Below are 27,190 nucleotides of genomic sequence, written 5' to 3' on the forward strand. Positions count from 1 at the left end.
AGATATGCAAGAACCTGCCTCCTGCTTCAGATGTCTAACACCCTAAAAAGCTAAGCATAATCCTGGGGGACTTATTGCTAAGTAAGATGGGACAGACTACATGTCTTAGGCGTCATCCTCACATTGCCCCCTCCCCCAGGAACTCACTTCCCTTAAGACACAGAATTTAAGCACTGAAGCCTTAAGTCAGGAAAAGACATAGGAAAGAGAGAAGGGAGCAAGTCCTAAGGAAAACGAAGACCATGAGTTTTCTTAGTTCTCTGGTGGATATCCTTTGAAGTGGCCAGTAGCAGTATCTATTCAGTGTCCTTACTATGACCACTTCTTTATCTGCACTAAGAGGCAGAATTGCATAAGAAAAACAAACAAAAGCGAATGGGTCAGCTATCAAGAAAGTGGACTCCTGTCCCAATTACCTCCACCCCTGAAGCTGTGAAACTGCAGATAAGTTGATTTTGTCCCTAAACTTCAGTTTCCAATTCAGAATTCCAGGATTATCAAACATTGGTTTTTAGCTTTAAGATGTTACAAGTCTTTGTGATGTGTTTAATCAGTGAACTGTGTGCCTTGTAGCTCATAGAGAAACACAGCATGCCATCCTCTGACTTCTCACCTGCTTTTCCTGGCCATAGGGCTTTGCTTTTATACTGTCTCTGAGCTCCTATGTAATTTGGTTTACAACTCTGACTTGGCCTCCAGATGAAGCACCTTGAGTCTCCTAGAAACTAAGCATTCCTAGGAACTTCCTCCTTGTTGTGTGCTGAAGATCCAGTCCTGGAATTTGATAGAGAAGTGGGAGTAACTGGTGAGAAAGAAAAGATGATTAATCCAGTGTGGTGTGATGGTCACTCTGCTCTACTACAGCTTTCTGTCTTGTTTATTTAGACCTCACAGTAAGTTGAATATACTTTTATTTTAAAGGTGCCGTTGGTTTGAACCCGGATCTGTCACAACCCCAAGGTCACTCCATTGTCATCATATAAACTTACAAAGGAGATTGCTAATAATTGTTTGATTGTCCCCTTTTTCTTTTCTGATCAATACTAAATTACATATTTGAATTCCTAAGGTCATTTTAAGTCAACATAAACAGAAATTATACTATGGGAAATTACTCAAGTAAAGGAAAGCATTTTTACATGAGTAACTAGTTTTCTATTAACTTATTCATTTAAATGTTTAATGATTAATACTATATTAACAAAGAAAAATACTAGATTAATTTGTTATGGTTCTGCTTATATTCCTGTCTCTGAAAACACAGAGTATGACATGAGTTTTCTGGGCACACTCCATTTATTAAGTAAATGCTGATTGATAGAGTTAGCCAACTAATGATAGCTGGCTATAAATATATGACTTTTTAAATTTCAGGTTTATAAACATATATTTCAATATGTAATTCACTTGATATCATTAGCAGATTTTAGCACTGAAGGAAAGTATTCTATTGTCAGGTAAGGAGGGTGTGTGTAGAAAGCTGGTTCAATGACGGGCTAGGGGGTTCTCATCAGAATCTATATCACATGCTCTGATAGTTACAGAGAGAGATAGAAGTGGCTTGGACAGGAAGTAGGGGGCAGGAGGGAAATGAGGAGAGAAACTAAAAGAGAAAATACAAGTGCATTTATTTAGTTTTGTTTAACCAAGACACACACACACACACACACACACACACACACACACACACATCTGGGTCTGCGTACTGGAGGCTTTCCACAGAGATCTCTGGTCCGGCTAGGTGTGTGGGTTCAGACTAAGGAGAGAGAATTTGGGCAGGGAGGGAGAACTGCTTCTGCCACCTCCACTGCTGGCGCTTCAATTGTTCCAAGATGTCCTCCTGAGCCAGCAGGAGGCTGACTAACAGGAGAGGGGTGCAAGGGAGCTTCTGGTGGCAGTTTCGGGAGATCATGAGTCTTGTAGCTCTTATGACAAATACTCAGACAACAGAGTAATTCCTACAGACTTTCATTCCTTCTGGATAGGATTTGTATATACAGTTTTGGGGTAGGTCAGGGTCTGACAGTAAGTATTTCCTATTGGCTTGGCCTGAGAGCTTGGGAATACCTCATCTACATATGAGAGGTCGTGGTTCTGCCTCTACATGACTAATGGCCACAGACTTCTCTACAGGGTACTATGGGGAGGCTGTAGCTACATGAGAAGGGCCTGGCCTCCTGGGAGTTTAGGGAAGCTCCTACTGCCCCTTATGGTCACCCGGGCTTCAACCATATCTCAACCAGGAATCAGGATACCTTTCACAGCCTGCTATCCCACCACACACACACACCACATTGTCAAATAGGTCTCTGTCTGGTAGTCTCTGTGTTCTGAGAAGAGTTCCCTCTGTTCATGCATACTGGGCATTAAAATCTACACTTTGAATAGGGCAGGGGAAATTTGAAGTTCTGTCCTCATTTAAATCTATTGGAGGCTCTGTTTTATGGGAATCTCTAAGAAATCAGTTGTTTAGCTCATGATTTTGTTTTGCTGATTTCTAGGCAAGTCAGCTGCAGGCAGAAAGTGTTTCTGTACATTCTCATGATGCCTTTCTGAACTCTGCCTTAGTAGTTGATCAACCTAATAGAGTTTACTAAGGAGAATAAGAAGTGGAAGTCAAGAGAGCAGATGCCCTGAGGCAGACATGTGGGTCTGAATGGTCCCTTCAGGACACTGCATTTAGCTAAGAGCATGTTATCCAGTTACCATTTGTAGACTGTGACTCAGAGTCACTGCTATTACTGTCTTTCTTGTGAATCCATATGTGAACTCTTTTGTAGAGGTTGGTTCAGTAATATACTTTTAAAAGCATATGAAACCGTAGTAAAGTACTTACTGCACATGCATTTTGACCTGATTTCAATCCCTGGGACCCATGTCAAGCAAGCTGGCTAAGGGGCTGGAGATATGTCACAGGGGTTATGAGAGCACATGGTTCAGTTTCCAGCACCCACATGGTGGATCACCACCATATATAACTTAATTCCAGGAAACCCAACACTTTCTTCCACCCTCCCCAGGGTAGTCATGCATGTGGTACACAGGCATATCCATACACATAATGATAAATAAAATTTAAAAGAAAGTAAGGTGGAACATGATCAGGGGAGAGAGCCAACATCAGCCTTTGACCTACACATACACACACACACACACGACAATGATGATGATGATAGTAATAACATCTTTAAAAAGTAATAGACAAGTATGATAACTCATACTAATTATCTTAGCCCTTGGGAAGATTAGACAGGAGGATTGCCATGAGCTTAAGGTCAATTAGCTGGATAATGAATTCCAGAACAGCCTGGACTACAAAGTAAGTTCCAAAGTACACTGTAGCACATTGTTAAAGAGGTAAGTAAAGTAAATAGAATGCTGTGGTAGTGTCAAAAAAATGTACTTATGTCTCATATACATGAGTGGTTGTATACCTCTTATAGACATAAACTATTTGTGTTTGTGAATATGACATTTAAATCTCAAAAAATACTTGGAACAATTAGTCAATATTTGCCTCCTATTTTAAATTTGAAGATAAAAGATCTTACTCATCTTGAACTGTGTATAAAATTTCTGATGAATCCTCTCCCCCTCAGCAGAGTTAAAAGTTCACTGGCATGAAATGGGCTCTCGTATATCTACTGAATTATATTGTAGATGATCAGGCCCCCAAACATGCTTATAAATTATAGCAGATTTTGTGAAAATGTTTCATCTTTGCTTTTTAATGAAACACCAAACTGGAAAGAGTTCTAAGGTCAATAGGAGCAAATATTCTTAACATATATTTACTGCCTTCAAAGGCAGTAAGCTAAGCACCGAGTAAAGAGCAAGAGCAGTGTGGGCTCACTAAGTCAGAGACCACCTCATTATCCGCTTTTAACATGCTACAAAAAGTGTTCTCTTAGTCTCCTCTTAAGGAGGTTTTTCTTCTCTCTCTTTTCCCCCTCATCTCTTTCTTGGTAAATAAGGAGATTTAGCTTCATTCCAGTGAAAGAAGAAGGAAGCGTTGCAGTTAGCGAGCTCTGGTGTGCTCTGTGGCCTTGGCTCACACCAGGCCTCTGCAGGAGCAGGATAAGCAGGGCTGCAGAATGGGATATGAGGGCAGATAACAGGCAACTGGCTGGAATTTACAGTCAAGCACTCTCTGAAGTCCCTGGAACGCTGCACTAGCCAACACAGAACCACCACCCTTTGGAGATACACAATTAACTGTCTGTGGGCCTTGGTCACAGCAACCAATCAATAATCTTCACATATTTCAGTTTAAAGATGCCCACTTTAATACAGTTGACTCATTAACACCAAACTCACAGGCCCAGCAGTATTCTGTATGCTGAGCAAAGGTTGATCAGTTAGTCATTCACTTTCTTCAAAAGACACAGCTTTCTTGTGTCTAAGAACATGGAGCCAGTGCTTCAACATTGTGCTGAGAGCCATTTGAAATAGTGACTCACCAGGAACAAACGCAAAATACAGAAGCCCCAGTGCTAAATAGACCATGAAAAGAACTCTTTATTTATAGTGTGGAGGCTGAGACACGAAGGCAGAAGAACATCACCTTGCCTGACCTCAGCTGTGAGTCGTACGAATCACTGAGCTCAGATTTCTCTTTGCTCTTCACATGTGTGTGAGTCAACGGAATGACATGAGCATTGGATTGGGGTAACAAATAAATTTTACCATGTGGACAAAATTGTGAATACAGAATCTTTAACAAAAGTCAATACTTTTTAAATGTCCCTTGTGAATTCCTTAAGAACACAATAGAAATTTTCAGATAATTTACAGAATAAAACTTATTTAGTCAAGAGGAGATGGCTCAGTGGGTAAAGTGCTTGAGGACCTGAGTTGAAACTTTTGGATCCATATATAAAAGAGAAAAGAAGTGGGGGTGATCCCAGCACTGGAGATGGGCAGATCCCTGGATCTCACATTCACCCGCAGCCAGCGTATTGTAGTTATACAGCTCCCAGCCTGTGAGAGACTCTTATCAAAAAAGGTGGATAGGAAAAGAAATATGAAAAAGCTGGGTGGTACAAACATGCATACACATATCTGCGATGTATAAACATGAGTTATAATGAGGTTGGGACATTTTCAGTTTCAGGCTAGTAAAGTAGAGTGCATCTGTAACAGTAACCACAGCACTAGCTTCCTGAAAGCTTTCCAGACAATAGACAGCTATTGCAAATGCTCAGTCTCTACAGCCCTTGCATGCACTAATGTAGCAAGGAGAAGCACTGTGCTCTAGGCCTCCAGTGTGGCAGTTAACACTGCCTTTTGGCCTGACCTCCTTAGATGATGGGGGAGGGAATCATTCTCATGCGTTACCAATATTGCTGTAAAGATGTGAACTTCATATGGAAACATTTGGTCCTAATGTATGGCCTAAGTGTTTCTCTTGGACCTTTGTGCCACTTTATGCTGCCGACCAAATACAAATGACAGTCTCAAGCTGGTTTTAGTTAACTGTTTAATGTTAGGAATCAAGACTTTCCAGTGCAGTAACTTCTGAAAATCATTGCTGTACATTATCAGTACATTATTCTGTTGACAGAAGGACAAATGGGAAACACACACACACTTAGTTTTATATCCTTACACGGTCATGTGGAAATGACCTGGGTGGCCTAAAATGATGGGGTAGACCATAGCTGGAACCTTATTTTTATTTTGGAATAAAATATTAGATTTTAAAATATTCTTATAAGTAAATTCAGATTAAAAGTACTTTGACATACCTATATTAAAAAAAAAAATCAGGATGGTAAGCAGGGAGTTTACTTGGGCATGTGTTACTGTCAGTGTGGCTTCTTGGCAGCATAGTCTCCAGGAATTCCAATTAACCATGTAAATATATTTCATAGCATCACATCTCACTTGTCAAAACCCCTGCTGGGTTCTATCATTATCCTAAGTGCAGGTGTAAATAGCAGTTATGTATTCTGATAGAAAGCAGTTGGAGACATTTCACTGTGGGACACAACACTTTGAGATTGTGTACATCTGTTCTAATAATGTACCCAGCCTTGGTGACATGAACACAAGGGTTGAACACACATCTGCCCTGAGAGCACTTGCCATCTAGCAGATGCTGCATCTTTATTTATGCAGATGGTTGGTGTGGTGAGTCGAACAGGGATAAGAGCCAAGTAGTTTGACAGGGTTTTTTAGGTTATGCAAGCCAAGGATATAAGATAGACATTTTTGTTTTAAGAGAGTAATACTTACAGGACCAGAGACTCAAATCTGGCAATGCTTTTTTAACAGTGTTGACACACTGTTCTTGTCTTCAGATTAATTGACATCAAAATCCTAGAGATATTTACCAACATCCCAGCATCCAGCTTGTGTTAGAAAGCACTGCTCAGCTTGTGGTCTTGCTCAGTGGCAGAACTCTTTGTGCTTGAAGTTTTGAGCTTGACCTGTCTGCTACAAAGACAGAAAGCAGCAGAGCAACTTAGGATTGTTTGGGTTTTGATAAAATAATTTTAACACATTTCTGGGTTTTGGTGCTTTAAAAACAATGTTTATTTTTGAAAGATTATATACTTTCAACAAAATTTTGTGGTTTTTTTTTAACTTAGGGAAAATATAAATATCATGAAATAGAAAATAAGTTATGAGATGGTCCATTCATATTAGGTAACATAAGTTTCTGAAGAATTATGTTTTAATTAAGATTTCACCTAGCATTTTGTTTGATATGTTCTAACATTGCCAATTACTGATTTTTAATATTTCATCCAGATGAATTTATGTTACTGTCAGAACATTTCCTATTACTCTGCCATATTCTTAAGGAAACAGTGGTGATAGGGATGAAAAATTAACTGAAAAAGCAAAACACTTCCATACCTCAGTGTGTAGAACCTCGGAAGAGTCTGTATTTCACCTACTGCAGCATTTCTCAAGCTTCCGGAGCCCTCGGCATTCTTCGCAGTTACTGAAGAGCTCTCGGCATTTCCTTATATAGCTGTGTCTATCTGTACTTCCCAAGTTGATGATTAGAAGCCTAAAAATATGTACTTAGACATTTTTAAATAGCTCTTTACATCTTAACATAAATGAGCTAGTTTAGTGAAATTTCCTTTATTTTCCAGAACAAAACATTTGCAAGAATCAAAGAGTATTGCAAGTTTTTTGCAATATTTCTACAATCAATGTTCACTGAAAATTCTGTGTGTGTGTATATATATATATGTATGTGTATAGATTTATGGGGTGTGTGTGTGTGTGTGTGTGTATGTGTGTGTGTGTGTGTGTATTTAGGTATGTCTTTTGCAATACTTTTGAAATCTGTGTTCACTGAAAACTCTGTGGGCATGTGTATGTGTGTGTATAGTTGGAGAGTGAGTGTGTACGTGTGTATGTGTGTGTGTGGTGTATATGTCTGCATGTGTAAGTGTATGTGTGTATATAGTACCTGTAGTGTATGTGTGTGTTTTTGTGTGTGTGGTGTGTGTATTTGTGTATGTAGTATGTGTGTTTATGTTTGTGTGTATGTATGGTGTATTTGTGATATGTGTATATGCACATGTATGTGATATATTTATTTATTTTATGTATATGAGTACACTGTAGCTGTCTTCCATCACAAATGGTTGTGAGCCACTGTGTGGTTACTGGGAAGTGAACTCACGGCCTCTGGAAGATCAGTCAGTGCTCTTAACCACTGAACCATCTCTCCAGCCCAATATATTTGTTTACGTATATGTGTGAGTGTGTGTATATGTAGTTATGTGATTATGTGTGGTTGTGTATGTGGTGTACGTCTATGTGTGTATGTTCATGTATATGTGTATGCATGTTTGTGTATCTGAGTATATGTATGTGTGGTTTGTGTGTGGTGATGTTTGTTTGTATATGAGCATTTGTGGTGTGTGTGTGTGTGTGTGTGTGTGTGTGTGTGTGTGTGTGTGTGTGTATGGGTGTATGAGTGTGTATGGGTGTGTATATGTGTGCATATGTTTTGTGTGATATGAGTGTGTGTGTGTGTGTGTGTTTATAGCCAGAGATCAGTGTTGGTCTTGTTCCTCTATTGCTTTTTTGAGACAAGGTTTCTTTCTGAACTTTTAGCTTATTTGATTAAGTTGGCTGGCTGGACAGTGAGCTCCAGAAGTCCACTTCTCTCTGTTCCCCTGCCCTTCTCTCTAGCTCAGGGATTGGAGACACGTGAGGCTTTTTTGTAGATTCTAGGTCTCCAAGCTCAGTTCTTAATGCTTGCGCAGGAAACACTGTATGACTGAGCCCAGACTTGACAGCCCTGACTCCCAAACTTAAAGGTAGCTTTGAGTCCCATATCTGACCCTTCTTTCAAGCCTTTTGTGAACCTGTTCATACTGAAGTAGTGAAGGAAGAACCAGCTTTATAGCAGCTGAATAGGGGAAACTACTTTAATAGCCTTTACAGAATTTTTATAGGATGTAAATAATTATCAAATGGTGCCATGTTAGAGTTTAGTTACAAGATGAACTGTTAAACCACATCAATAAATTTCTTGTATTGTTACAAATAGTAACAACAGTTTTAGTTAGCTTATATTTGGATGAATCTTTATATATAGCATGCATTGATCACTTGAAAAACTTTAGTTCACCAAGGTATGCAGATCTTCCATATACTTATATTCTTTACTCATTGATCTCACATGAAAAGTCATTATGTTTTGATAAACTTTATTATTTTAAAAACTTGCAAATAAAAACATCACACACACTTTAAATATGGTTCCCCAATTAACAATGCTTCCTATTAAAGATCTTAGCTCCTCCATAATGAGAATGTAGTAAATTCTATAGAAATGTACTTCAGTTCCGAATGTTCGTTTCTCCCAAATTACCAGCATATCATATAGTATTTGAAACGCATGGTTCTTTCTGTTGAAATAAGCCACAGCTCTCAGTTAGCCCTGAGGCCAAAAGTAGCCAGTTCTCTCCAACTTGCTGTTTCCAAGATGTGGTGTTTGTTTAGGTGAGGGATAGTGGATACTACGCTTTTATCAACTTACCAGTAGGTCAGGGATCTGGATGCTATGCTCTTATTAACTTACTTATTAACCTCAGGACCTATATTCATCATAAGTCAAGGATCATCTAACTTCAGACATTCCACTTCCCAAAATACCAATTGCTGTGTGAAAAGTTGTCTTTATCATTGACACCAAACACTTTCAGTGTTTTACTTCTATAAGTAAAGCTCTATTAATGCTCAAATCTGTGCTCTTTCAGTGTATGCCTATCAGAGTTCAGAGCAGCTATCTCAGCTTAGCCTTTCCTAAAGTCAAGCCCTGCAGCAGAAGTGTGCTGAGTGTGTATCGTTCCATCACAAAGTAGCAAAGGTATATGTACTCAAGGATCCAGGTTTAAGGTTTAGCATAACCTAAATCTATTGCTGTGCTCTCAGTCTTCTGTGAGCACAGTAGCAAAGACAGGTCTGCTTAGCATGTAGTCACTACCTGGCTTCAGGTAGTTTGGCTCAACACATCCTTTGCCTGTGGGGTTTATATTAGCATAAAAATGGTGTTAGGACCCTCTCTAGTGTCTTCAGATCTGACTAGAGAAACACTAATTCTCTCCCTCTTGCTACAGGGAGGAGAGTGGGGCCAAGATGGATTGGGGATTTATTCCTGCCTAGATTCTTGGTAGAAGTAAATAGAAGAGCCGAAGACAGACCTCACTTCTCTGTCTTACATGCACATTGGTTTTTGTCTCTGAGGAACTCCCCTATCCTGAAAATGGAGTTCCTCAGATTAGGACATATATTACAGGTGCTGCGCAAGTTCACTGAACAGTAGGAGGGACCACATGAGAAACTGGAGCATTCCTGGACCTCCTGCACCTAGAGTTCTTAGGTGACGTCAGTTTTTAGAGTACTGGAATTAGAAAATATCTGGGAAATTTATATTCTTTCAAATTATAAAAAAGGCTCTAATGCCAGCTTTTTTCAAAGAATATGTGCTTGTGATGGTGAAGCCTCACTTTCCAGTTAGTTAGGAGATACCTAGAGGAAAGTGGTGAGGCACACCACTTCTAGGTGTTACTTCTGGGTGTGCCTGTGCAGGCACTTCCTGAGAGCCAGTGAGGGCTCTGAGCTAATCCGAGCACCTATCTCCTGAGGGCGTCTTCTTTTGGCATATTGAGCAGTGATGAAAAAGTAGGAAGTGGGTTCTTTTTTTTATGATTGTTATTTTATTTTTGTCAGTTGTGTTTGGTTCTCTCTCTCTCTCTTTCTCTCTTCTCCCCTCTCTCCCTCCCTCCCTCCCTCCCCACCTCTTTTATTGGATACTCTCTGTTTTACATTTTAGGTGTTATACCCTTTCTGCCAACCCCCTCCCCCTCCCATTGCCTCCATGAAGGTCTAATTAGAGGAAGGAAGTCATAGTGGAGGTATTGGAGCTATACCTTGCCCTGAGCCCTTCTAGCATTTTTCCTTCCCTCTACATCCAGACAGCAGAGGTATAGAACTTCCTCCACCACATGCTGACACCAGAGGATCCTCATCCAAACACAGGGAACCAGGAAAACATAGGTCCAGAACTGTGAGCCAGAATAATCCTCCTCCCCCTACGTTTCCCTGTCAGGTATTTTAATAACAGCTACCACAGTGCTTTAAGTATCATGAAATCTCCTTGTGAAATTTATAAAGTTTGTCTAGAGCTGGGAAAGATGATCCACCAAGGCACACAACCTGAACTCATTCTTCAGCAAGCAGGTAAAAAGCTGAATGCAGTGGCATGCATCTGTCATCCCAGCATTCCTATCTCAAGTTAGGAAGTGAAAACAGGAGAATCAGCCAGAGTCTGAATCATTTCTGAAGCCAGCTAGCCTGGAGTACTCAACATAGTGTCAGAAACAATAAGAAAGACCCTGCTTCAATGACGTGGAAGACAAGAAACAACCCCTGACTCCTACATACAAGCCAAAAGCCAAGAAATGCTCCACAAAGCTCGAGCACGTGCATAGACACGCACACATACAGACACACACACACACACACACACACACACACACGTGCACAATTACAGTTGGAACAAGAAGTAGTTTGCCACAAGCCTGTCATGTACACCAGAAGTAAAAGCACAGAAAAGCATTCCCCTTGGCACCAAGCCTGCTCTTTAAATGCTGTTACATGCATATTGCTGTGTGCAAGCTCCACTACCTGCTTTTATAGCCTGAGCTATGAGCTGTTGTGGGAACTAGAAGACCAGCATTCACTAACAGTTGCTCTCCTCCCTGGAAACCTGATGAATCCACTGGAAGAGACTAATGTGTAAAAGAATGAACTTCAGAACAGCTTAGTGAGTTCACTGTGTTTAGAACAAGAGAAGTGCTTTGATGCTGCATGGATCTGGATTCAAATCCAGATCTTCAGCTTTGTGGCCTTGCAAGAAATGTTCTGTTTCCAAAGCTATAGATTGACTTGTTAATTTAAAAATAGAGTGAGAAGTGAAGTCAAGTTAAGCATTCCATCTTATCCCTGACTTACTAGAATCTAAGGATTGAGGAAGTGGAAGGGAGAGTAGGAAAGAAGTTCATAACCAGACACAAGAGATGTACAAACTACCTACAGAACACATTCTCATGAAGGAAGGGGGCAAGGCTATAGTTTCAGAAAAAGACAGAGCCTGGGTACTCACTACTGCTGTGCTTGTTTTGTTTTTATGGTCATGAAAGACATAAGAGAAAGAAAGCAAGACAATACGGTTTAGAATTCCTAGTTCACCTCTTTAGTCAGTAAACACTGCATGGCACAACAGCCAGATAGTAGTCTAGGGGCTGAGATCCTGGCAGTGGACAAAACAGCTCCTGCTTTATGGAACTTACTTTTTTGTGAAAAGAGACAGTTAGTGTGTTAGTGTAGAGATAAAAGCCATGATGGTCAATGAAAGCAGAAAAGGAAGACAGCCAGCAGTGACCTAGAAGGGTCAGGCAGGCCTCCTGAGAGCTGGGAGATCTCTATGGTATGACTGCAGAGCACAGGAAGGGGTACAGAGTGAGGTTAGCAGGCTCCTCACTGTAAGGTCTGTCTGCATTTTACTCTGTTGAGAAGGTATGTTGTTGGTTCATCGCCTTCCTCCCCATCCTAGGAGGAGTGCTACTAGGAGCATGATTAACAGCAGAAAGGAAACAGAAACAAGGATGGCAAATGGTCTCATACATAGCAGCCACTTCTCATGAGATCATCGTCAATCATAGGCAAGAGAGGCATGCACCCCACCCCCACCCACCCCAAAGTGTAAGGGAGGCATGGGAAATGCTACTTGGAGAACCTTGAATGAGCTTCTATAACTAAGCAAAGTCCAGGAACTACAGACAAACAGTGAACTAGATTATGGTGAGCTTTTGGGGCTGGAAGTTTCAAGCTTTTGACACTGGCCACTATTTGTGGCAGGGAGATTTCTCAAGCTCTAACTAGGCAGTATGAGTGGAGAGCACAAGGCCGGTCACTTGGAGCAGGTGCCATAAGAAGATAGAGATGGGCTAACCCATGATATGCTGATACTATCCATGGATGCCCAGATATTCATGAAGCCAATATGGAACCAGAATGTCTACCTATGCATATATATACACAGACACAGGCAAGGAGAATGGAAACAAAGTCTCACCTCTTCCCAGCCAGTTGATGAGACAAGCTCACTTCAGCCAAACTTAGAAGTTGTCATCAAAGGAAAATAATGGCATTGATGGAAGAGAAACCAGACAAAATTCAAAGGAAGATAGTGTGGCCGTAGATGCAGTTAGAATTGTAATTAGTTGTAGCTCAGGGCCTGTAGATGTTTGTTAACAGTTCATCTTGGTCACTTCCACCAAAGGACACTGCATGCCCCGTCCCGTCTGTACAAGTTAGTGCCTCTCGTCTCATTGTCTTCATTACTACAGTCTTTAGATTATAAAAGATGCTAAAGAAACACGTGCCTCGACTGAATAGCTACAGTCAAGACTTGACAACCAGTGCTAGGAAGCAGTGAGGTAGTCACAAGCAACACATCACAGCTGCCCAGCCTCGTGCATTTGTACTTATAAATCATAAGCTGGTGACATAAAAGCTGAGGTGTGGGGAAAAGTGCAACAAAAAATGTTATAGATCACTGTGAGTCAAAGGTAAATCAGGGGCTAAGATAAAGTGTCCGTAAGGCTGCACTAGAAAGTACAGCCTCTCTCCTTTGCTCTTTACTCTCTTTCTCCTTGATCGGCACTCGGGGTTGAGTCTAGGCTGAGGCATGTTAGGTGGGTACTTACATCTCTAAGCCACACTTCCAGTCCTTACCTTGTAGATGCAATTTGTGTACTCTAAAATGTCCCTTCTGTATAAACTTAATTTTGAAATTACAGAATAAAAAATGGTAATTTTGTGGTACCAGAATCTTGCTTTTAACAGTACCATTGTTAAAAGGTTGTTATCTTGACCTTTTAAGTTACATGATGATGTTTTGGTAGCCAGCAAGAAATACCCAAACTTCTGTATGGATCCTGCCAATATACCACCAGATGCTGAACCTTAGCTTTACATTTTCCTTATCAAATATTATCTTATGCCTCATCACAGACACTTAACTATTGCAACTACTATTGAAATGTAGGATAGAAAAGATGTAATCCCAGCCCTTGTGGAGAGAGTACAGGTAGAGCCCAGTTGGGTTGGTTTCCCTAGGAAGACAGCTTCCAGGGTCAGCTCAGGCTACATGAAACCCTATCTTAAAAGCAAGAAAACAAACAAAACATGATCTTTTTAAAAAATGGTCATTTTCATTGGCTGGTGGAAGAGTTAATGCCCAGACATTGGTGCTGAGCACTACACTCTTTCAGGAGATGGTTCTCATTGTTTTAGCATCAGAATGCCCTGGGGAGACAGTATGCACTGGTACTTGTCACAGTGTAAAGATGCCAGGAAGAGGTCTGCTGCCCTACTGTGTTGAGGTTCAGTTGTCAGAGTCTGAATTTCATATGCTACTCAATGTTAGCAGTCTCTGTATATAGTGCATATGGCAAGTTATTAGCACTTTGATAAATCTCTGTACTCGCCAATCCTTTGTAGTTTTGGAGAAACACTTGGCTTGACTGTTGTAGAGCAGTAGTAAGCTTTTGTGTTGCTGCATATTATTTCTGCAAAGGATAAGTTTAAAAACAAAGTGTGTTCTTTGTATGGTTGTCAGTGCTTCTTATTTGAAGCTCTTAATAAAAAGTCCTTCCAAAAATAAGAACTATAAAAGAGTTTTGACATGGAGAAACTTGAAACTTATTGAAATTGATATTTTCTAAGAGGTATTTTAACTTAAAAAGCCTTCTAAACTCACTTTTCATTTGGAGCACAAGCTTTAGCTCCCCCTCCCCTACTAAAGAATAGTTACTTACAAGTCTCAGGAGCTGCATTGTGTAAATATTTTCTTTTATTACCATTGATATTTGAGGTAATTAACTTTTTAATTCTTTCACAAAGAACGTTTGTTTCCTCTTTCCTTTGAGGTCTTCCTGCTCATCTACCTTATTCTGTTTTTATTATGTTTTGAAGACTCTGGTTAGTCCCCTTTTGGTGCCCAACTCACCTTTCTGTAGTCAAGCTTTCTTAAAGTCACTCTCTTATTTACTTACAGGCACGTGTCATGGATACATGTTGGCTTGAGTGCTAGTGCACACATATATTGGTAGTCTTAAGACAATTCTGTGTTGCTACATATTATACATCCTTTTCTCCCTGTGCCATTATATTGATTCCATAGATTGAACTCAGGTCAGGCTTATTCCACAAGTATCTCTGCCTAGCCCTGGGCCATCTCTCCTGTCCTAGTGAACTAATGTCTTAAAAGTATACATAAAAGTATACAAATACATTTTTTAAGGTTGTAATTAAGTATTTGTGGGTACATATACATACACATACACATATGTATATATGTAACAATAATATAGAAAAAGAGGCTATTAATTTGAGGGGATAGGAGAGAAGTGAACTAATGTCTTAATTATTTAATTAATAAATACAAAATCTATAAGTAAGTACTATTAGAACTCTTTCCCCTACCCCTGACCACAGTTTTCACTTCTACTGTCCTATAGAAATGTGGCCAGTGAGCATCCTAAACCCCACCAGCAGCCTTCCTCCCTGGTGGAAAGGGGCCCACCTTGCAAGCCAGAAGCTTTCTTCCTTGGTGTGAAAAAAGTAAGGAGCAGTATCCCCACAACACAGCTCCTTAAAATGCGCATGTTAACGCCCATTCACACTGAATTGTTAATCTAATTAACACTTAGTCAACTGACAACTGAGATGGGGGACCACTGGGAATAAAATCTGACAGGATGGATCAGATATTGGGCAAGGACACAAGGAGAGGCAGGGTTTGAGTGGTTCTTACTAACGTGCATCATTTTCCCCCCTTTCCTCAGTTGCTTCTCATAAAAGAAACACTGCTGTAAAAATTTAGACTTATCCCATCTGTACCATGAGATTTTCAGTTCTGAGTCTTTTATTTTCTTCCTACTGAACATAAATATCAGAAGCTTCATGATTACTTACTGGCAGGAGAAAGAGGATCTGCTGACCAACTGCTGAGCAACTGCTGAATACCACTCTGGACCCTCCAGGACAGTCTCTCTTATTTTACCATGACACCACCTTTGTAGCTTTAAGTTGCAGTGCCCATTTTATAGATGACAACATTTATGCACAGAGTGACTTGCCAAAACTCAAGAGCATCGCAGAGGTAGGTGACATCAAATCTAACAGAACCTGAGCCCCTCCATTGTGAAGATGACAATAGCTACCCCTGGGAAAATGGGAATGCATCCAGAAGCCAGAATTTGAGTGCCAACATTATTATTTAGAGCTTGGAACTCTTCATCTGTGAAAGCTTATAACAGTACTTTCTCAGTTACCTTACTTTGGGGATGAAAGAAGATAAAGCATGTGTTTTACACAGTTCCTAGCACATAAAATACTACTTACTGTTGAGATAGTGTTTAAAAAACAGTATTGATAAAGAAATATGACTGCTCACAAAAAAATGAGAATTCTCTTTCTTACTAGAGGAGGCAGTTAAGTCTACCTGTTCAGCCCTTGCCAAGTGGTTGTGGATGTTGACATGAGAGAGGAGAGTTATCACCCAAAAGCTCAGTTAACAAGACAGAGCAGGTGTGCCAGGGAGACTGGGCAAAACCAGACTCAGATTTCAGCTGGAAGTGTGCTTTCTTGTGTTTCTTATATCTCCTGAAATGTGGGTCCAGGTAATGAAGATGTCTGTCAGCACAGTGTGAACGTGTAGCGACTCAGTGTTTGTCATCCTGCGTCCTTCAAAACTTGTGCTGCTGAGCACACGCTGGTGTGTTTATTATATCTTATCAACGAAATGAGTTGTGGTCATTTGGGTTTTTGAATTATTTCATTTATCCTAAATTTCTTCCCAGTTTTAACATATTTGTTTTAAGCAGAGACCATCTTGGAAAACAATTTAAACAAAATGAAGTTTCCAATTTCAAAGCCAAATAAAAGAGGAGAGAGAATCTAGGCCCACAAATTGAAACTAGTTTGTTTGTTTGTTTGTTTTAAACTAGTCTAGTAAAATTAAAACCTGAACAGTTCTAAAATGTTGTCTCTGCCAGTTTATCTGACAGCACCTCCTAACTCCCCAGGTGGAATAAAGGAGCTGTCACCAAACCCAGAACAACATAGTGGGTGGGAACATCCTGTTTAAAACCAACAAAGCAGGACCCTCAGTTCTGTGGGTCTGTCTCCTCAGGTGCAGCCGTGTTTTGAGGAGTCTGATAATGAGGGTAGACACAGCCTGAAGTCCCAGCCCCCTTCCACTAACATTCTAGCAGTTCCCCAACAGCCTGCCTTTTGCTGATGGAGGAGGGAAAGAAAAACACATGTTGCCCATTCTCCACACAGGTTTCTCCAGCCTCTGTGGATTTCTCAGAATCCCATGGTAGCAAGTGGCAAGCTCAGCTCTAAAAATTACCTTTCTTTCCTTCCACACAGCCGAATTACACAAAAATTAGTTCTAATAGTTACCTTCCTAAAAGTATCATTTACTGGGAAATAGTTCTGACCAGTCGTTTTAGTTTCAATTTTTCTTTCTTTCTTTCTTTTTTTTTTTTTTTTTTTTTTTTTTCTCCTTAAAATTCTGGGATGGTACTCTAGTTTGGGAATGATTGAGATGCAGGGAAAGGAAGGGAAGGGAAGTTGCTTCAAAAGGAGTAGGTCAGGCCATGCCATTGGCTATATGGATCTGCTTGCTTTCTCCTTGGCCTCACTTTTCCTAATCTGTAAAAGGGAGCAATGATACTTTGTTGGAGTTAAATGTGGGTTCAATTAAAATACCTGCTATGAGGCCACGGGAAGTACTCAGCCCCTCCCTGTTTTCCTTAATTCACTGTTTGATCAATTCTCACCAGTTGTAGATGTTACTTTTCAAAATGGCTACTTTAATATCCTTAAAATACTAAAAACAGCCCACCTTTAAAGTTCTAATACTAAGTATTCATCATTGAATAATGCTACAGAATTAATTTAACTGAGTGAGCCTTTTATGCTCTTAGTTAATTAAAGTCCCTGTTTAGTCCGTGTTTAGGTCGTGCGACGCTCTTTAGCTCTGTTATGGCTAATTTTACAGAATTTCTGGAAATTATAAATGCCAGTGGAAATCCCTGCTTGTTGCTGAGTGTGTATCTGTAAGATCTGGAGCTTAGTGCCGGTGAGGGTCAGACCTTGCCGTCTGTGAAGAGCCTGTTTGTGTGGAGTAGTAAGCGGCTGTTGTGTCGCCGAGAAAGGCCACCACAGTCGTGTTTTTCTCACACTAAGTTTAAAGACATGTGAAGGTGCATCATCTTCTAGAAGGACTCCTACTGCTCAAAACATGATTTTTTTAATTGTAGTTATTCTAACATAGCTGGCTTTTACTGCATGTGTGTGGAGGAGCAAGGCTTGGGTCCTGCTTGTCCTTGAAGGGAGATGAGCTGTCCTTCCCCATATGTAATGTCAAGAGACTGTGATGTGTGCCCGCATGGTCACTAACTTACCTCTCAGGTCAGCAGCTCTTGTCTAAATAAATCAATGGCATGAGCCATTCTGTGAGTCAAAATGCAGGTGATTATGCAAAATCTCACAGTCACAAGTACCCCAAAAGATCCCACTTTCAGAAACCAATGTATATACCAACATGGAACCAGTGAAGTGGTTCAGTGGTTGAAGGCAACTCTCACCAAGTCTGACGACCTGGGTTCAGTCCTCATACCCCATCTCTCAGAAGAAACCACTGAGACAAGTTGTCCTCAGCCTTCCACACTCTCACCACGGCCTGCGCATGTCTACATGCACACACCCCAAATAAGTACAGATAGAGCATCACATTCACTGAGTGAGTTACTGTGTAGCCCTAGAGGTGCCAGACAGAGGGGGCAAGTGGACAGTCAGAAACGTCTGTCTGAGTCTCAGCTTCTTGGCTCCCACAGCTATTCCCTTCCCACAGAGGCCCTCTAAGAACTCTTCTGTCATACTGAGGGGTACATTTGGGTATGAACACCCTGACTTTGAAATCTTAAGTGATGAGATAGTGTCCCCTAAAAAACTCTTTTCTTGAGAGTATTCCCTATCAGTTTGTCATTTCCTTTTACTGCCTCCAAGTATTGGGTTTGAATTATCCATCGCTTACTGTTGCAAATTAAAGCAATTCCTAGGTTTGATGTCTCTTCTTCCTCCAGTATTTGGCCTTGTATATTCTTTGCCTCACTTTTTCAATAATGCACCAGTTTATTTCCTATCTTTAGTGGTTCTGGGCAGTGGAGCACCATACCACCCTTATGGAAAACCTCACCTTTTTATGCACCCCCTGATAGATGCATGCCAGCACATAGCATCAATACTCTTGGCAAAGCTTGTTCTTCACCCCACAGGTGTGAGTAGCTGTTGCTAAGGATCATGACCCAGCTAATGGGATTTTCATCCTCAGTGTCTAACTCCACTGGCTACCACTTACCTGTCACCTTAGCCTGTCTTTTCAGGCTGCCCACACTGTTCCCTCAAGTGATCGGCAACTGGCCTTGCTGGGGCAAAGCTGGGTGCCTCCAAGAATGCCCTCTGCTTACAGCCACACTTGGCCTCTGGTTGGTGGCTCTTCCTGCTGTGACAGATGCCTGGCAAAGCCACAGAGGCAGGGCAGTGAGGGAGGGGTTTGGGGGAGCATGGTGGAGTATGAGAGGCTGCTCACACGGCAGCAGGTCAGGAAGCAGATCACAAGCAATGCTGGTGGCCAGCCAGCTCGCCCTGTCATCCTTGCATTCTGCCAGCACCCCAGCCCATTCCCATAGGTCGGCCTCCTCAGTTAAACCTCTTCCCAGAAGCTCACCTCCCAGACAGCTCTACAGCCAGCACAGCTCTTTTCTCTCCGGCGTCACTGCTTGTCCTGTGTCGATCTGTCTCTGCCGTGTTGGAGAGGTGTATGGAGAGCAGTGGGTCAGGCTGTATGCATCATGGTCAGTTCCCTCCCATGGGGTATGGCAGTACAACATGTATCAAGGTTCTCTTCTGAAAACCCAGCCTCTCCGAAGCTTGCCTTCTAATATCTAGTCATAAAAGGAAGAATTCTTTCTCCACGTGCAGTCTCTGGAAGCCATCAGGAAACCTTGACACTGGCTGTTGAATGCTGTTCTTCAGGTTGACATCTTTGTGTCCTGCCTCTGAGAGTCAGATCTTCTAGGTCTGTCTCTTCTCATCCCTCTCTCCTCATACTGTTTCCTCTGTGTGTATCTGTTTCTTACACTGTCCTCTTTGCTGCTTTGACTACTGCAGTTTAACCCCAGCAGCATAACTCGGTGTTCTCGTTATAACTTCAAAGGCTGTGAGATGTTTCCCCACGTCCCGCCTGTCCCTGTCCTCACTCAGTGCAGCTCACTCGCTTGCAGGTGCATGTCAGTGCTTCCTAAGATCTCCACCAAATAGCGAAGAACTTTCTAGAGTAATTTTCATACTTTTCAAATTATTCCTACTATGTTGCTTATTACCATAGTGTTAAGAAACAACTTTCTTTCAAATTGTTGGCTCACTAACTGGGCAGTCAATAGGGGTTGGTTTTAAGACTTTTACCCTCTATTTCAGTGGATTTTTAGCTGCCCACATTCCTATCCCTGATATTCCTCAAACACATGTTTCTAAAAATCCTTTACACAGAGCTCCAAAATCAGAAATCAAAAATGGGGTACCTAAGTCATTTAGAGGCAAAACCCTGAACTGGAATAAAACCATTCAGATCTTTGATTTGCCTGCTGTGTTGTGATAATGTACTTTGCTGCAGGCATGGCAGGAGGGTTAATTATGGATGCCCTGCAGAGTTGTATAGCATTGGTATGTTTCTATCTTACCACTTTTCTAAAACCTGAAAGTACAAATTCCAACACTCATGTGTCCCCACAATTTTAGAAAGGGGATTATAGGCTTACAATATCCAGTTCCTAAACTAGTGTGTGCACTAGTACATTTGCACTTAAATGAAGTTTGATTAATATAAAGCAGTTAAAATAAAAAACTTCTCCACAGCCAGGCCTTGTGACTTTGAAGCCATGGGGAATAAAATGGATGATTCAATCCTTAGACTGGGGGGCAGGGGCAACATATTCTCTTAATTGTTCTCTTATGGTTACTGTGATTGCTCTGTGGTCAGGCCAGTAAATCTGGGGTGAACAGAACATTATTCTGTCAGCTAAAATTGTCGAGATTACTATCCTATAAGGTGCTTTTTGTGTGATTCATGGTCCCCAACTCCCACCCCCTTCAGCTCTGTACTTTTATCATCCTGTGTCTCTTTGGTTATGTTTAACATTTTTTAAGTGTCACATTAGCATTTTTTAATACTTATGATTTAATTGCAAAAGCATACATAAACAGTTTGAAAGGTGTGAAAAGAAAATTCACAAGTCACACAAGAACAGCAGCAAAGCCACCTTCAGTCTGGAACCCAGCACTTTGCAGAACAAACTGCACTGCCAGTATCAAATGGTGTAGCCCAGCCCACACATATGCCAGTGGGTGCAATAGCATTGTGTTAGACCAAAGATGTAATGAGGGATAAATGAACTTGATATGCCTCAACTTCATCAAGCTAAGGTATGCTGGCAAGGCATCTCTAAGAAACAAAAGACACAGTAGAATGTACCAGGGGAGACGAATTGCAGCTCTAGATAGCAGGAAGGAAAGTGGGGCTGCTCTGGATTGTAACAATGGGTCAAAATTGGGTAAAGACAGAAGCTGGATAAAGGGCTTACAGAGCACAAGGACCAGAAGGACAGAGTTCCAGCTCTCTAGAAGCTCTGTTTAATGTCTGACATTCTAACACGAGAATTGTGTTGCAACAGTAAATGACAGTCCATGGGGAAACAAGCCTTGTCTTGAAGGACATAGGTAGTTGCTTAGAAAGATGGCTACAGGCCAAGGAATCTGTTCTGAACAGATCAATTAGATTTAATTTTTTTCTATGAATGTGTGTGTTTATGTGTCTACACACTCATAAGCTTACTGGTATGGGTATGTGCCCATGAGTGCACATGCTTGCACAGTGCAGAAAAGGACATTGGCTCTCCTGCAGCTGAAGTTGGGCACCTGTGAGTCACCCAACATGAGTGCAGGGAAATGAACCCACGTCCTTTGCAGGATGAGTGTATCCTGTTAACTGTTGGGCCAGTCAGATGTGATTTGAAGTCTGTCTGCAGAACAAACATTACAGTACTCTGTGCGTTGTCATTGCAGGTGAATCAAGCATCCCTTCTGGAACAGCACAGAGTGGGAGAACCTTTCAGAGTAAGAGTCAGTTTAGGACCATTGCACCAAAAATTGTGCCTAAAGTCTTAACATCCAGAGTGCTGCCCTGCTCTTCCTCAATTTCTGACCACGGCAGTCTGGCTCTAATGTCCAAACCTCTGGGCATGCCCACCCAAAACTATGCTCTGATGCAGGTGGCTGGCCAGGAGGGGACATTTTCTCTTGTTGCTTTGCCAAATGTTGCCTCAGCCCAACCAGTCCAGAAGCCCAGAATGTCCATACATGAAAACTTTAAACTGCCTATTCCTCGATACCAACCACTAAGGAGCAGAGGGTTAAGAAAGAAACCTGACCTGAGCTCTCCCAAGGGTGGTCCCAGGGACCCTCTTGGCCCAGCCCAGCTGTGTCATTTGAACCCTTCTCCACATGTCCATCCTGAGCTGCTTCACAAAACCAGCCCATGGAAGCGAATGCCCACTCTAAACCCTTCCTCCACCAACATCAACACAGCTACACTGACCAGTAGTATTGGCCAAGGAGATTTGAGTCCTCTTGTGACCAACAGCTGTGGAGATCTGGAGCTTTCTGCCATCCCAGCATATACTACAGAGGACTCTTCTTCCCCACAGAGCCTCCCAGCAAGTATGCAGAAGGCAGGTTGTGCCAGGAAGGAGGTACCCACTAAACCTGCTGTTGCTACTGAAGAGCTCAGAGAACAGGTAGCTCCTGCACATAGTGTCTTCAACAATGCAGTTCAGTTGGCTTCTGTGGTACCCAAGGGTAAACTCCCCATCCTGCCCTTCTCAAGAGTGCAAACCACAGATGTAGGCAAAGCGGAACCGGATCCTGATAATGCAGAATTGTCTTCACCTGGATGCAAAGCAAACTTCAGTGAGAGACTGTCCATCACAGAAGGGTTCAATACAGCCACTGAGATAGCCAGCAAGATACCTGCTCTGCGTGGGTCTAAGCAGAGTGCTTGTGAAAGTGCCTTCTGCCCTGTCACCAAATTAGATCTCAGCCACAAGGCAAAACCCAGCAGTGGGGTAAAGAGAAGAGGAAGAAAACGGAAAGTGCCCGATGAGATTTTAGCATTGCAGGGCAAAAGAAGAAAATGTGTTCTTGGTGTGTGTGGAGACAGCATCGAAAGGGCAAGAAATAATCCCCAAGAGCCCAGAGCCCAGAAGCCCAGGGCTGCTTCGAGAAAGTACCGTAACATCATGCCCAAGCCCATCGTCGTCCTGTCTGCTTTGGCGCCCCTGGCATCTCCTGCAGCTGTGCTGTCCCAGGCTCCCAGCAGCCTCGGTCAAGATGTTCTGAATAATGCCCTGCCTCCAAAATGTCTTAGCTCCAAGCAAAGTGACAGCCTTGCCCCCAAGCCCAGCTCTGCACTCAGAAATGGATTCTCTGGCATTAAGAAGCCCTGGCACATGTGTCCTGTCTGCAACTATCACTTCCAATTCAAACACCACCTTCTAGACCACATGAATACACACACCAACAGACGGCCTTATAGTTGTGGGATCTGTCGCAAGACCTATGTGCGTCCCGGCAGCCTGAGTGCACATATGAAACTTCACCATGGTGACAATCGCCCCAGAAAACTAGTGTGCTGTGAATTTTGTGCAAAAGTATTTGGTCATGTCCGAGTCTACTTCGGCCATCTGAAGGAGGTGCACAGGGTTGTGATCAGCACAGAGCCCTCTGCCAGTGAACTGCAGCAAGGAGACACACCAAAAAACAAGGACAGAGATCCCAGTGTGCAAAGACCTGACAGCTCACTGGAGAGGTAAGTGGTCACGGAAGGGAAGCTGACAGGAAAGTTGAGAAGGTTGAGATTCAGAAAACTCATTAGTAATGGTGCACAACTAATATAGTCCTAGCACTTGGCAGAGAGACAGGAAAACCAGAAATTTAAGGTCAGCCTAGACTGTGTGAGACCCTTTCTCAAAATAGCAGTATCAACAAAAGATATCATAGGTAAAATAAGTCACCTCTTCCACCCCCTCAATTCTGTGAAGAATGACCCCATTTCTTGTTGGTTTCTGCTCAGTGACGGTGTTTAACTACTCAGATCTGTGTAAGTCAAGGCAGGAATGCCAGTTTGGAGTATGTTGGGGACAGTTAGGTGACAGATTATTTTTGTGTCTAAAAATTAAATTATATAGATTATTATATATAGCTTTTAGTAGTCTCTATAAAATAGCTCCTCCAAATTGTTGTTTGCAGAATTCTCATCTAAACAGCATTATCTACCTCATAATGCCCTGTGAAGCTGTGCTCTTCACCAGACCCTGAGGTGCTCCAACTCACCCTCCACGAGTGCCTTTTGTTACCTGACAGGCCAGACTAACTTTTGTCTATGTCCTTCTGTTTCGTAAACACTGCTCCTTGACATTATTTTAAAACAAGATCCATAACCTGAAAGCTGACAAGTCAGACACTTGAGCGGTAATGACAAGGAAGTGTCCACAGATGTGGTAACTGGGGAACGAGAAGGAAACTCTGCCCAGGACCTTAGGTTGTTTGCCCCTTGTTTTTATTGTCCCAGTTTCTCTAAATACCTTATGTTCTGTATCATGATGGATAAAAACATGATGCCTGTCCTTCCGGCTGTCTTTTCCCCAGTCGTTCTTTCCCAGTAACATGCCTTTCCCTAATGTGCCTGCCCTGCAGCCTCCTTCACACTTGCTCTCATGTACTTAGATCATCTTGAAATGAGATGTCAGCACTTCTCTAATGGAGGGAACAGTCATCTCCAGCAGAGCCGTGGGGTATCTTCCCTAATCTTCCTTGTGGTGTACTTGTGGTACCCAGGGAGCTGGCTCACTATGGCTCACTAGGGGAGAGGCAGGATTCCTCAGAAATGGCCCCTGCTATTCTCAAAGGTATGTGGCCAGTAGCCATGTGTGCTACGTTCTCTCCTGAGGCTCTGCAGGGCTCTGTCCAGTCCCTGCTTTTCTAGCTGGGTGTGTTATATCCCGGATGCCAAGACCTGGCAGCAAGAGATCCATTTACAGTCTCCTAGGATGTCTTACCTAGACTGTCCCCTCCCCCTCTTTCCAGGGACACCAAGTCAAGTTTGGAAGAAGATTTCCTTCTAAACCAGGCAGATGAAGTCAAATTGCAAATTAGATGTGGCCGTTGTCAGATCACTGCTCAGTCTTTTGCTGAAATAAAGTTTCATTTGCTTCATGTTCATGGGGAGGAAATTCAAGGCCGGCTGCAAGAGGTGATCCTACCAGGCAGCAGATCTGATGCTCCCCACCAGAAGCAGTGCACAGAGAAAGGGAAGCAGATGACACCCTATGCCACTGTGGAGGACCCCCCAGCATTCCCTCAAGTGAAGAGACAGACAGCCCCTCATCAGAACAGAGAGGAAGCCCTGCTAGGAAGTGAAGGTGGCCAGTGGGAAATAACTGGCCCACAACATCCTGCCAAGCTTCTCTGGTCCCACGCAGGCTTTAACTGCCTGCTTTGTGCTCAGATGCTTGAGAGGAAGGAGGACCTGCTTCTTCACTGGGTACGCCAGCACAACTGTGAGGACCCCACCAGACTCTGGGCTCTCCTGGGTACGTTCTCTAACCGGGGAGCTTCTGAGCTCCCCAGTGAAGCAAGGCTGGGACACTGAGGCCATCCAGCCAGAGATGCTACCCCACCCTTCTCACTGTCTGTGCTGTTAGTATTTAATTGTAAGGATCCAGTGTTCCAGGGCCAGTGCCATCGTACAGAAGAAATTTTTGTGCATAGTTTAATATTCTTAAGAAATAAAATATGTGCCCTGGATGCATTTTTCTAACATATGTAGTCTTGCTTTAAGATTCCCTGCATTCTCCAATATCATAGACTTTATTGCATAATAAATAAAAAGATCAAAATTAGGATATTGAAATGTAGGAAAAATTGTTGTTCTCAATTGCAAGCTTTTGAGTATAGTGTGGTGTGTGTGTGTGTGTGTGTGTGTGTATGAGAGAGGGGGTAGGGAGGAAAGAGGAGGGAAATATATGTACATGAGTCCTCTTATTTTGATGCTATTTAATTATATTTATTAACAGTTAATTCTACAGCTGTGGAATGTAGTCTCAACTGTAGTATAAAGTTATGTGATGAATGTTGATATTTATTAGTCTGGTTTATTTGCACATGCTCTAGAACAGTCTTTTAAAAAATGTACTCTCACTATAATATAAAATCTGTTTTCGAGACATATTTTTTAAAATTCTTGTTGCTCTCTTAAATGTGCAGTGCTTTGAAGAGTAGCCGTCCAGTCTTCTAGTGTTCCTTCTCAAAATGATAGAAAAAATAGATACTTAAGCTAATAAAAATATATACTTGCTTGGTCGAAAGTTATTTTCAGGAAGCCTTTGTGACCAGAAAGTTTATAATTCAGAGAGTGAACTAGCTAGAACAGTCTAGATGCAGGGGTGCTACCTGCTCTCTCTCCCTCCCAGGAACTTCAGAGGACTGTTGCTAGCTGATCAATTTTAGATACACTGTGCCTTTAAAGCCCAGGGTCTCTTTGAAAGTCAAGAGTAAGTAAGAACCTCTTACAATCCTAGGAAATTACCTTGACTCAATGAATTTGCCATTGGAAGTTGCTGGCCGTTCTGTCTGTCAAGTCATTTTCTGAGCAGTGGAGTCTCAGCACCTTAAACCCACTGAAGGCCGACTCTGTTGGTTAGGCACAGGCTTGAGAAAGTTCACAGGGATGGAGAATGAGTCGGATGGATCACCTACTGGTCTTACATCACTTTTAAGCATCCAGCTGTTCATAGGTGCCTTGTGCTGCAGCACTGTAGGAGACAGGAGACTCTTTGTGCTAACCTGTGAGAGAGATTTGGTTTGCATTCCCAGGAGCATTCTGCCATGGTTTATCCATTGATTACCCTCAACTCAGCTTCAGAGAGATCACGGCAGCCCCTGAGTGTTTGATGCTTTCAGACCATTAGATGACATGGTGTGTGTGCCTGTAGCACTCAATGAATTTGTTAGATTTTAAGATTATTTATTTTAAAGATTATAGAACCTGCAATCTATCAAGAATACTGTTTGAACTCTGAAATGATTCATAGACCCTCCAGTCCTGAGGCACAAAGCAGGATTTCAGAAAAGCTGGGCAAAATGGCCGTGGTGGTGGATGCGAACCTCACAGGCAGAGTGAAGTCCAATGGAACTTTGTCTGTGCACCTCCCACTCAGCCACAAGCCCTTGGTGCAGACAAAGACTGTCTGTGCTGGAATGAAGAGAACAGAGCTGAGCAGAAGGTATGCTTCACTCCGCATCTCCTTCCTTCCAGAATGTTCTTCAGGGTGGCAGCTGAAGGTGCTGACTACATTTAGAAGCAAGTCTTAGGCAGTGATTCATGGCATAGAGAGAATGGGGTCACCCACAGAGTATCTCTAAGCCTCTTTGGTCTGGGAGCATAGCTTCGCTGGTC

General features: G+C 42.2%; 1 protein-coding gene across 2 annotated transcripts in view; it reads left to right on the forward strand.

Annotated features, from left to right (window-relative positions):
- ZNF438 (zinc finger protein 438) overlaps positions 1-25,473 on the forward strand; it is a 110,640-nt gene extending 85,167 nt beyond the window's left edge. For both annotated transcript variants that reach the window (XM_080916830.1, XM_080916829.1), the window contains 2 exons: positions 21,742-23,542; positions 24,820-25,473. In XM_080916830.1, coding sequence (XP_080772956.1) covers positions 21,742-23,542; positions 24,820-25,384 — 2,366 coding nt within the window. In that variant the 3' untranslated portion in view covers positions 25,385-25,473. The remainder of the gene's footprint in view (positions 1-21,741; positions 23,543-24,819) is intronic.
- Positions 25,474-27,190: the final 1,717 nt, after the last annotated feature.

The sequence above is a fragment of the Micromys minutus genome, assembly GCF_963924665.1.
Source record: "Micromys minutus genome assembly, chromosome: 5".
NCBI classification, from domain to species: domain Eukaryota; kingdom Metazoa; phylum Chordata; class Mammalia; order Rodentia; family Muridae; genus Micromys; species Micromys minutus.